The sequence below is a fragment of the Mesoplodon densirostris genome, chromosome 4 (assembly GCF_025265405.1).
Source record: "Mesoplodon densirostris isolate mMesDen1 chromosome 4, mMesDen1 primary haplotype, whole genome shotgun sequence".
Lineage (NCBI taxonomy): Eukaryota > Metazoa > Chordata > Mammalia > Artiodactyla > Ziphiidae > Mesoplodon > Mesoplodon densirostris.
The window spans coordinates 135,466,280-135,478,599 of NC_082664.1; the positions used below are offsets into that span (position 1 = coordinate 135,466,280).

Below are 12,320 nucleotides of genomic sequence, written 5' to 3' on the forward strand. Positions count from 1 at the left end.
AGAGACATAGTTATTAAAATAGTGTGGAAAACTAGAAGGCCCAGAAATCGGTCCAAGACACAAAAAATACAGAGGAATTTAATATTCTATACCAGTACAGTGAAAATTTTTTAAAAATTAAATCTCACCTCATACAATATTCCCAAATAAATTTGACACGGATTAAAAATTTCCTTCTGAGTTAAAAATAAGTATAAAAGTGAAATTTTTTAAAGTACTAAAAGAAAATAAGGATAAATCTGTAACCATCCTTGGGGTAGGGAAGGCAGGCTCTAGCACACCTGCAAAGGTAGATTCCTAAAGAAAACAACTTCTACACAGAAACACCGTCAACTGTATTAAAAGGCAAGTAACACATGAAAACAGTAACAACACATGGAAAAAAATGGACATCTTAATTCATAAAAAAACATATAAACCAATAAAAATGGCAAACTCTCCAAAAGAATATAGGAAAGATACGACTAAGCAATGGTCAAAACAATGAATGTAAATGGTCAATAAACGTGAAAAAACTCTCAACCTTCATTTGTTATCAAAGAAACACACATTTTAAAGGTAGTCCTTTTCTGTAGTTATTGGCAAATATCTTAAAATAGCAGTTTGCAATTCTGGGAGTTTGATATATTGCTAGTGGGAATGTTAAAGGAAACAGTCTTTGTGGGGAGTAATGGATATCAAGTCTCAAAAACTCATACTTTCACCTAACAATTCACTTCTAGAAAGGTACCTTGTGGAAATAAATCACTTTTATGCAGATGTGATTATATTTTAAGATGTTGAGCTCATCACTGTTTTCAGGTTACATTATAATTAACAAATTGTGAAACAAGTTGATTTTATTTTATTTTTTTAGTTATTTCTGAGATTTACATTTTAAAGTAATAACTAGAATTATGACTTATAACATTATACCAGAACATATAAGATTTTTAGAAATTTCATGTAATGTCTGAAACATTTATATTAACATATATCCATACAAATAAGCCAAAGAAAGTTTATTATTACTTTTTTTGTTTGTTTGTTTTGTTTTTTTATACTGCAGGTTCTTATTAGTCATCAATTTTATACACATCACTGTATACATTGTCAATCCCAATAGCCCAATTCAGCACACCACCATCCCCACCCCCCCGCATTTTTCCCCCGCTTAGTGTCCATACGTTTGTTCTCTACATCTGTGTCTCAATTTCTGCCATGCAAACCGGTTCATCTGTACCATTTTTCTAGGTTCCACATACATGCGTTAATATACAATATTTGGTTTTCTCTTTATGACTTACTTCACTCTGTATGACAGTCTCTAGATCGATCCATGTCTCAACGAATGATTCAATTTCGTTCTTTTCTACGGCTGAGTAATATTCCATTGTATGTATATGTACCACAACTTCTTTATCCATGCATCTGTCTGTGGGCATTTAGGTTGCTTCCATGACCTGGCTGTTGTAAATAGTGCTGCAATGAACATTGGGGTGCATGTGTCTTTTTGAATTATGGTTTTCTCTGGGTATATGCCCAGTAGTGGGATTGCTGGATCATATGGTAATTCTATTTTTAGTTTTTTAAGGAACCTCCATACTGTTCTCCATAGTAGCTGTATCAATTTACATTCCCACCAACAGTGCAAGAGGGTTCCCTCTTCACACCCTCTCCAGCATTTGTTGTTTGTAGATTTTCTGATGATGCCCATTCTAACTGATGTGAGGTGATACCTCATTGTAGTTTTTATTTGCATTTCTCTACTAATTAGTGATGTTGAGCAGCTTTTCATGTGCCTCTTGGCCATCTGTATGTCTTCTTTGGAGAAATGTCTATTTAGGTCTTCTGCCATTTTTGGATTGGGTTGTTTATTTCTTTAATATTGAGCGGCATGAGCTGTTTATATATTTTGGAGATTAATCCTTTGTCCGTTGATTCGTTTACGAATATTTTCTCCCATTCTGAGGGTTGTCTTTTCGTATTGTTTATGGTTTCCTTTGCTGTGCAAAAGTTTTGAAGTTTCATTAGGTCCCATTTGTTTATTTTTGTTTTTATTTCCATTACTCTAGGAGGTGGATCAAAAAAGATCTTGCTGTGATTTATGTCAAAGAGTGTTCTTCCTATGTTTTCCTCTAAGAGTTTTATAGTGTCCAGTCTTACATTTAGGTCTCGAATCCATTTTGAGCTTATTTTTGTGTATGGTGTTAGGGAGTGTTCTAATTTCATTCTTTTACATGTAGCTGTCCAGTTTTCCCAGCACCACTTATTGAAGAGACTGTCTTTTCTCCATTGCATATCTTTGCCTCCTTTGTCATAGATTAGTTAACCATGGGTGCGTGGGTTTATCTCTGGGCTTTCTATCTTGTTCCATTGATCTATGTTTCTGTTTTTGTGCCAGTACCATATTGTCTTGATTACTGTAGCTTTGTAGTATAGTCTGAAGTCAGGGAGTCTGATTCCTCCAGCTCCGTCTTTTTCCCTCAAGACTGCTTTGGCTATTCGGGGTCTTCTGTGTCTCCATACAAATTTTAAGATGATTTGTTCTAGTTCTGTAAAAAATGCCATTGGTAATTTGATAGGGATTGCATTGAATCTGTAGACTGCTTTCAATAGTACAGTCATTTTCACAATATTGATTTTTGCAATCCAAGAACATGGTATATCTCTCCATCTGTTGGTATCATCTTTAATTTCTTTCATCAGTGTCTTACAGTTTTCTGCATACAGGTCTTTTGTCTCCCTAGGTAGGTTTATTCCTAGGTATTTTATTCTTTTTGTTGCAATGGCAAATGGGAGTATTTCCATAATTTCTCTTTCAGATTTTTCATCATTAGTGTATAGGAATGCAAGAGATTTCTATGCATTAATTTTGTATCCTGCAACTTTACCAGATTCATTGATTAGCTCTAGTAGTTTTCTGGTGCGATTTTTAGGATTCTGTATGTATAGTATCATGTCATCTGCAGACAGTGACAGTTTTACTTCTTCTTTTCCAGTTTGTATTCCTTTTATTTCTTTTTCTTCTCTGATAGCCATGGCTAGGACTTCCACAACTATGTTGAATATTAGTGGTGAGAGTGGACATCCTTGTCTCATTCCTGATCTTAGAGGAAATGCTTTCAGTTTTTCACCATTGAGAATGATGTTTGCTGTGGCTTTGTCGTATAGGGCCTTTTTTATGTTGAGGTAGGTTCCCTCTATGCCCACTTTCTGCAGAGTTTTTATCATAAATGGGTGTTGAATTTTTTCAAAAGCTTTTTCTGCATCTATTGAGATGATCATATGGTTTTTATTCTTCAATTTGTTAATATGGTGTATCACATTGATTGACTTGCATATATTGAAGAATCCTTGCATCCCTGGGATAAATCCCACTTGATCTTGGTGTATGATCGTTTTAATTTGTTGTTGGATTCTGTTTGCTAGAATTTTGTTGAGGATTTTTGCATCTATATTCATCAGTGATATAGGTCTGTAATTTTCTTTTTTTTGTGTGTGTAGTATCTGTCTGGTTTTGGTATCAGGGTGATGGTGGCCTCATAGAATGAGTTTGGGAGTGTTCTTTCCTCTGCAATTTTTTGGAAGAGTTTGAGAAGGATGGGTGTTAGCTCTTCTCTCAATGTTTGATAGAATTCACCTGTGAAGCCATCTGGTCCTGGACTTTTGTTTGTTGGAAGATTTTTAATCACAGTTTCAATTTCATTACTTGTGATTGGTCTGTTCATATTTTCTGTTTCTTCCTGGTTCAGCCTTGGAAGGTTATATCTTTCTAAGAATTTGTCCATTTCTTCCAGGTTGTCCATTTTATTGGCATTGGCATAGAGTTGCTTGTAGTAGTCTCCTAGGATGCTTTGTATTTCTGTGGTGTCTGTTGTAACTTCTCCTTTTTCATTTCTAATTTTATTGATTTGAGTCCTCTCCCTCTTTTTCTTGATCAGTCTGGCTAATGGTTTACCAATTTTGTTTATCTTCTCAAAGAACCAGCTTTTAGTTTTATTGATCTTTGCTATTGTTTTCTTTGTTTCTATTTCATTTATTTCTGCTCCGATCTTTATGATTTCTTTCCTTCTGCCAACTTTGGGTTTTGTTTGTTCTTCTTTCTCTAGTTCCTTTAGGTGTAAGGTTAGATTGTTTGCTTGAGATTTTTCTTGTTTTTTGAGTTAGGCTTGTATAGCTATAAACTTCCCTCTTAGAACTGCTTTTGCTGCATCCCATAGGTTATGGATCATCGTGTTTTCATTGTCATTTGTCTCTAGGTATTTGTTGATTTCCTCTTTGATTTCTTCAGTGATTTGGTTATTTAGTAACGTGTTGTTTAGCCTCCATGTGTTTGTGTTTTTTACATTTTTTCCCTGTATTTCATTTCTAATCTCATAGTGTTGTGGTCAGAAAAGATGCTTGATATGATTTCAATTTTCTTAAATTTACTAAGGCTTGATTTGTGACCCGAGATGTGATCTATCCTGGAGAATGTTCCGTGCCCACTTGAGAAGAAAGTGTAATCTTCTGTTTTTGAATGGAATGTCCTATAAATATCAATTAAATCTATCTGGTCTGTTGTGTCATTTAAAGCTTCTGTTTCCTTATTTATTTTCATTTTGGATGATCTGTCCATTGGTGTGAGGTGTTAAAGTCCCCCAATATTATTGTGTTACTGTTGAGTTCCTCTTTTATGGCTGTTAGCATTTGCCTTATGTATTGAGGTGCTCCTATGGTGGGTGCATATATATTTATAACTGTTATATCTTCTTGGATTGATCCCTTTTTCATTATGTAGTGTCCTTCCTTGTCTCTTGTAACATTCTTTATTTTAAAGTCTATTTTATCTGATATGAGTATAGCTACTCCAGCTTTCTTTTGATTTCCATTTGCATGGAATATCTTTTTCCAACCTCTCACTTTCAGTCTGTATGTGTCCCTAGGTCTGAAGTGGGTCTCTTGTAGGCAGCATATAGATGGGTCTTGTTTTTGTATCCATTCAGCAAGCCTGTGTCTTTTGGTTTGAGCATTTAATCCATTCACATTTAAGGTAATTATCAATATGTATGTTCCTATGACCATTTTCTTAATTGTTTTGGGTTTGTTTTTGTAGATCCTTTTCTTGTCTTGTGTTTCCCACTTAGAGAAGTTCCTTTAGCATTTGTTGTAGAGCTGGTTTGGTGGTGCTGAATTCTCTTAGCTTTTGCTTGTCTGTAAAGATTTTGATTTCTCCGTTGAATCTGAATGAGATCCTTGCTGGGTACAGTAATCTTGTTGTAGGTTCTTCCCTTTCATCACTTTAAGTATATCATACCACTCCCTTCTGACTTGTAGAGTTTCTGCTGAGAAATCAGCTGTTAACCTTATGGGAGTTCCCTTGTATGTTATTTTTCGTTTTTCCCTTGCTGCTTTCAATAATTTTCTTTGTCTTTAATTTTTGCCAATTTGATAACTGTGTGTCTCGGCATGTTTCTCCTTGGGTTTATCCTGCCTGGGACTCTCTGTGTTTCCTGGATTTGGGTGGCTATTTCCTTTACCATGTTAGGGAAGTTTTCAACTATAATCTCTTCAAATATTTTCTCTAGTCCTTTCTCTCTTCTCCTTCTGGGACACCTATAATGTGAATGTTGTTGCATTTAATGTTGTCCCAGAGGTCTCTTAGGCTGTCTTCATTTCTTTTCATTCTTTTTTCTTTATTCTGTTCCATGGTAGTGAATTCCACCATTCTGTCTTCCAGGTAACTTATCCGTTCTTCTGCCTGTTATTCTGCTATTGATTCCTTCTAGTGTACTTTTCATTTCAGTTATTGTATTGTTCATCTCTGTTTGTTTGTTCTTTAATTCTTCTACGTCTTTGTTAAACATTTCTTGCATCTTCTCCATCTTTGCCTCCATTCTTTTTCTGAGGTCCTGGATCACCTTCACTTATATTATTCTGAATTCTTTTTCTGGAAGGTTGCCTATCTCCACTTCATTTAGTTGTTTTTCTGGGGTTTTATCTTGTTCCTTCATCTGATACATAGCCCTCTGCCTTTTCATCTTGTCTGTCTTTCTGTGAATGTGGTTTTTGTTCCACAGGCTGCAGGATTTTAGTTCTTCTTGCTTCTGCTCTCTGGTGGATGAGGCTATCTAAGAGGCTTGATGGGAGGGACTGGTGGTGGGTAGAGCTGAATGTTGCTCTGGTGGGCAGAGCTCAATAAAACTTTAATCCACTTGACTGTTGATGGGTGGGGCTGGGTTCCCTCCCTGTTGGTTGTTTGGCCTGAGGCAACCCAACACTAGAGCCTACCTGGGCTCTTTGGTGGGGTTAATGGCAGACTCTGGGAGGGCTCACACCATGGAGTACTTCCCAGGACTTCTGCTGCCAGTGTCCTTGTCCCCACGGTGAGCCACAGCCACCCCCCGCCTCTGCAGGAGACCCTCCAACACTAGCAGGTAGGTCTGGTTCAGTCTCCCCTGGGGTCACTGCTCCTTCCCCTGGGTCCCAGTGTGCACACTACTTTGTGTGTGCCCTCCAAGAGTGGAGTCTCTGTTTCCCCCAGTCCTGTCAAAGTCCTGCAATCAATTCCCACTAGGCTTCAAAGTCTGATTCTGTAGGAATTCCTCCTCCTGTTGCCGGACCCCCAGGTTGGGAAGCCTGACGCGGGGCTCAGCACCTTCACTCCAATGGGTGGACTTCTGTGGTTTAAGTGTTCTCGTCTGTGAGTCACCCACCCAGCAGTTATGGGATTTGATTCTACTGTGATTGTGCCCCTCCTACCGTCTCATTGTGGCTTCTCCTTTGTCTTTGGATGTGGGCTTTCTCTTTTGGTGAGTTCCAGTGTCTTCCTGTCGATGATTGTCCAGCAGCTAGTTGTGATTCTGGTGTTCCCACAAGAGGGAGTGAGAGCATGTCCTTCTACTCCGCCATCTCGGTTCCTCTCCAGTCAGTTTGTTAATATCATTTTGTCTTCTGGGGGTTGTTCTCAGGATAAACAGTCATTGGTGAAGAGCATTGGCTTTGGGGTTGGATGACAGCTTGAGTTTGAGGCCCGATTCCTTCCCTTGCTAGATGTGGAAACCTACTGCTATACCTCAGTTTTCCTCACTTATCAACAAGTTGATTTTAAGTTATGGTACACCCATAAAATGGAATATTCTGCAGCTATCTAAAATGCAAAATATTTAGTACGTGAAAATGTTTACAGTGTATAGAGCAGACTGTTAACCAGTGTATGATTGTATTATTGAAAATAGAAATGTATACCTATGCATAGAAAGGTATGCATATGTACACGTACCCAAATGTTAACAGAGGCCCCCTCTCGGTGGTAGGACTACAGGGGGACTGTGTGTATGTGCATGTGCATGTGAGCCCTCCCATGATCCAGCTTTCCAGAAATAACATGTATTCATTCTATAAAGAAGGAGCATTAAATAACTTTAGGATGTGAAATCATTTACAATTAGTTTTAAAAACTAAATTAATGGAATTGTTTGCTCAGCATATTTCTACATTTGCTTTTTGTTGGGAGGAGGGCAAAAGGGAGATGGAAAGCAGTAGCTGTTCCTGGAAGGACATGACATAGAACTGAGCCCTTCCTATCACACGTACATCTGCCTAAATGTGTTCTCGATCAAATTTCATAAATGAAGTCTCCTTTAAAGTTAAGTTACATTTAATTAAGCACCAGTAAAACATCACTATTAGCATTTTGAAGTTGCTCTAATTAATATTTTATTCCTTCAACACTGTTTAAAGGTGCCAACATATTAGACAAAGAAAACTTTGATAACATATGTGTTAATTTCTCTGGAGACAACCATAGTCCTTTAAAATTACATATATATATGAGATTGAGGTTTCTGGAGTGTACATAAGCCTCTTTTGGGAGGGAAAAAAGGAATATATTGATAACAAACCAATGGTAGCTTTAAAAATATTTTTGGTTTTCTTATCCAACTGAACCTATCGTTAGAACAATGAAGTCAAGTCAGGCCAGGCCTATGAACAGCTACTCCCTTAACGTACATCAATCATCTTAGACTTTTCCTGTTCCTCATGTTACTCCAGACAAATCTGGTCACCTAGAAAGACCATCCACCCTCCAGCATCAACTAAAAGTACCCCTTATTCCTAATCAGAAGAAAGAAAACATTTTTCCTAAGGGAAGACAGAAGGAAACAAACATTTTAAGCATTTTCTCTGAGTGTCTTCCTTCGTATTTCACATCCAATCCTGTAACAGCCCCATGCAACATGCACAAAATTCTCTAGATTGCTCCCTTCATTACTCAAAAAAGGAGAGAACTATATTCTCGTAATTCATTTTAGGTGATGCCTGGGACAACTAAATAATTCACTGAAAGATATGTAATAAATGCTATTTGGTAGAGGTAAGTATAAAGAAAAAAGCAGTTAATCACCTGCTTTCATTTGGCTTAGAGAAAAAAATGTGCTCTACTATCTACTAAAATATCAGACCAACACACGAAATACTGCAAAAGTTTAATATAATGTGATTAAACACAATATTCAAATATTAAACTTTTCAAGCACATGAAAGTTAACTTCTGAAAGTGGGCTATTTTTATAGCTTCCTTGTTGTAACTTGACAAAATTCTTTCTCTCAACAATGTCTGACACTGATCTTGATACTTGTTACAAAGTCTGATGTAAGATAACGAGATCTCAACAGGCAGAGATTTAGAAGATCCAAATGCCCATCTTCAGAATTCATCATCGGAGGACTGATCATCACCTTCATCCCTTACTTCTTGGTATTTCCTCAAAGACTCCCCTTCTGGATTATAGCTCTGCATTTTAGTATTCAGTCTTTCAGCTAATTTTTGTGCTGCGAGCTTGGCTTGCATCTCCTTTAAAACAAAAAATGAAGCAAAAATTACACACTCACACCTTTTCCCTACAGTTTTTCAGTGGGAAGTCATTGGAACACAACCAGAAATAAAGGAGCATTCCAGCCCAGTCAGTGTTCTCTACTGCACTCTGACTGTGCCTACCACAGACACCACGTGGCAGGGCTGGGGAGAGCTACTACTAGCCTGCTATAGTGGTGATGACAGACTTCCACTGATAAACCATGTGCACTGAAATATCCACCTCTACATGAGAAACTGAGGAATCAGCTTAGCACTACAACAGTTATAAACATGAAAACAGTTTCAAGTATGTGGGCATGTGCATGTGTATATACAACCCTGAAGAACAATCTGAGCTTTCAAATGTCAAAAATCACTAATGCTGTACTGATCTCCAACTGGAAGAATCTTCTTTCCTAGATTAAACCATGGCTTCCAGGCTTGAGAGTTACATTTCAATGCCACAATGAAAATCAAGGAATACTAAAAACTGATTATCCCTCTCCAAATTAACTCCCATGAAAAGTACTATGCAGTAAAAAGTCTAAGTAAATCTTAGACATTGGCAACGTGCTTCTATACATGCAAGGACACCATCACTGATGATGGCAGGTGGCAATGCTCATTCCTACTCTGGCTCTTCACTTTTCTCAGGCTGCCCCCCCCAAACCACTGGAACTTGTTTATGTCCCTCCCCTAAGGCCACAAATAGCACAGGTAGGTGGGACTGAAGTGGAACTACTACTACCAAGGAAACCAATTCCAAACTGAATGGTTTAATTCAACCTAAAAATAACTTCGGACAGGCATTTAGGATCAAATAGACAACTTAAAAAATAATTCCTCAATGCTTAGTTACAAGTAGGCAATAACTTGAATGCACTGAGAGGAAGAAAACTGGCTTTTAAAAAGGAGTGCCATGAAAACCCCAATCCATGCCAACGGAGCTTTTATGGAAAGCCAAGGCAAAATAACAACCTAATTTTGTAGTAACTGACATATAGTTCCCAATTAAAATCTACCTAAGCAAAACTAGGTTTGGCTGCTATTTTCCTGGAGGCTCTAATTTTTACTATCTAAGTATATCAGACCCTTTCTTTCCTCCCAGTGGTCCTCACACTTAATTTTCTCCCATCCCATTATTTTATACCCAGACTGTCAACATACATATTTAAAGTTCCATGCAGAACACACAGATCTTTGAAGAAAGTGCTATCCAAAATTAAGTGACCAAAAGTAGAAGATGCTTCAGTCTTCACAAGGGCCTGCAGGCCTGCGTATCCAACCCCAACTGTCTGTTCCTAACACACCAGTATCTCCCCATCCCTCTTCTGCTCTCCCTGTATTGAAGGAGCTTGGAAATGTCAAAAATCACTAATGCTGTACTGATCTCCAACTGGAAGAATCTTCTTTCCTAGATTAAATCATGGCTTCCAGGCTTGAGAGTTACATTTCAATGCCACAAGGAGCTTCCTTGATTCTCTTAGCAGGGTTCCAGTTAGATTCCACCACTGACAAGCTCTCGCATAGGTGTTTTAAGGTGGAAGACCAAGAAGTGATACTACTGCTACCTACAGCCTGGGCTTTCAGAGATGTGAAATTCTGCAGTAGTCTCCCCACATTTCCTGGCAAATACCACCTTGATGTCACAGGTAGCTGTGATCATCTCCAGCTGTTCCCTGCAGTTCCAGCAAACTTGAGACTCTGCAAGCTAGAGGCACACATCTGAGACCTGATGGCATCAGCTGACCATGTCTCTAGCACCTAATCCCTTCTACTAAATCCCACTCTCCCTGAACCACCTGGAGTAAATTCTGACTTACTCAAGCAGCGTTCAACATGCAGACAAGAAACAAGTCATATCCCAAATACCTCATAACTCTGTTTCTGCTGTTTCTGAAGTGCCAGCGACTCTTCTATGGAGAGAAGCTGTGTAGGCATGTGGTGGAGTGGCAGAAGCCGGGCTGCTGTGATGTCATCGAGATGCTTCCTGTCCCTGTGCCGTCTCTCTTCTGAGGAGACAGGAGACCCCCTCCTCTGACAACGACTCAACGAATCACATTGATGTGAAGGTAATCTGAAGGAGGCAACACTTAATGTTACACCACCACACTACTTCCTTTTCATAGACACACATTTGCAACATTCATACACACAAATGTGGCCTTTAACCTTGGCAGTTAATTCTTCTACAAAAGTAATAGTAAGCCCTTTACCACTATTTACATGTGTAGATAAAACTTTTAACATATTTATCTCAAAAACAGAAATACTTAAATTGGCACCTTTTTGGCAAGTAATTTGACAACGTGTTGCTCTAACAGACAATAGGTTTAGATAGACTCCTTGCCTTTCCCCTCTCTCTTCAGTTTATACTTGAGCTGAAGTCTGTTTTCATTTTCTTCATTCAAAAACATTTGCAAAGGGGCTTATTGTCCAGCAGAGGGAAATAAACTTGTAAACAGTTTCAGTGCAGTATAATATCGCAGGTGCTATGACATAGGCCCACACATGGTACACTGGAACAAAAAGGCAGCAACAGCCAGTTGTAATAGGAGACAGGGTGGTTGTCAGAAGCGCTTCAAAAGAGTGCAATTTGAGGAGTCTCAGAATAATAAGAATTCGGCATGTAAATGATGGGATCCCTGATGGCATCCCAGCAGGGAGTGAGGAGTGACAGGGCTGTAGCACACAGGAAGCACAGGAAGTGGAGAAAATGGAAAAGGCAGCAAGATACAGCTGGGGGAGTAGGCTGGGTCCAGTCCACAGTGAAGACTTCTATGTAACAGGTTCAGGTTTACATTTTACAGACTGCATTCTGGCAGCAGTGGAGAGGATGGACTGGTAGAGTTAAGACTAGGCCAGGACAGACCACAACTATAGCCCAAGAGAGTGATGAGAGTCTTCACTTGGACAGGAGAAAGGATGAACATAAGAATGATTAGAGTTGAAGGTCAAGGAAATGTACTGTGAGGCTCCATGGCTAGCAGATATGGAAAGGAGGGAAAGAAAGAAGGCAGCGGCACCACTGACTTAGGGAATATGGGAGACGGTAGTTTGGGAAGAAATGAGTTCTACTTTGTACCTGATAAACCTAAGGTGCCACAGATCACCCCCTCATGGTTGGGTTTCAGAGCTATGCAAATCTGAAGTTCTGGGAAGACTTGGACTAGAAGTAGATGATGGGTGGCCTCCAGCATCCAGAAGAGCCAGAAGAGCATGTAGGAGGCCAAAGGAAGAGTAGAAAAGAAGCCAAAGGACACCCTCATCCCACCTCCCAACCTCCATTTGTCTACAGCCTGACTCCCCAAGGCCCGGCCTGTTCTGATAACTGCACCTCTGTCTCTCTTAAACTTCCCTTGGGAACCCTCACTGATACTCCCTTACTCTCCTCCCACTTCCAGGTAAATGACCATAATACAGAACCAGGATCAGTGTATTCTCTGTTGTATATACTGATTAGATGACGCTTCTGGTCTTCTGCCTCCCTAGAAGTGAG

The 12,320-nt window shown here is 39.0% G+C and overlaps 1 protein-coding gene across 2 annotated transcripts in view; it reads right to left on the reverse strand.

The window, feature by feature from the left end:
* Positions 1–2,219: 2,219 nt before the first annotated feature.
* Positions 2,220–12,320, reverse strand: part of MYZAP (myocardial zonula adherens protein) — a 140,914-nt gene continuing 130,813 nt past the window's right edge. For both annotated transcript variants that reach the window (XM_060097285.1, XM_060097284.1), the window contains 2 exons: positions 10,694–10,898; positions 2,220–8,818 (listed from right to left, as the gene is read on the reverse strand). In XM_060097285.1, coding sequence (XP_059953268.1) covers positions 8,672–8,818; positions 10,694–10,898 — 352 coding nt within the window. In that variant the 3' untranslated portion in view covers positions 2,220–8,671. The remainder of the gene's footprint in view (positions 8,819–10,693; positions 10,899–12,320) is intronic.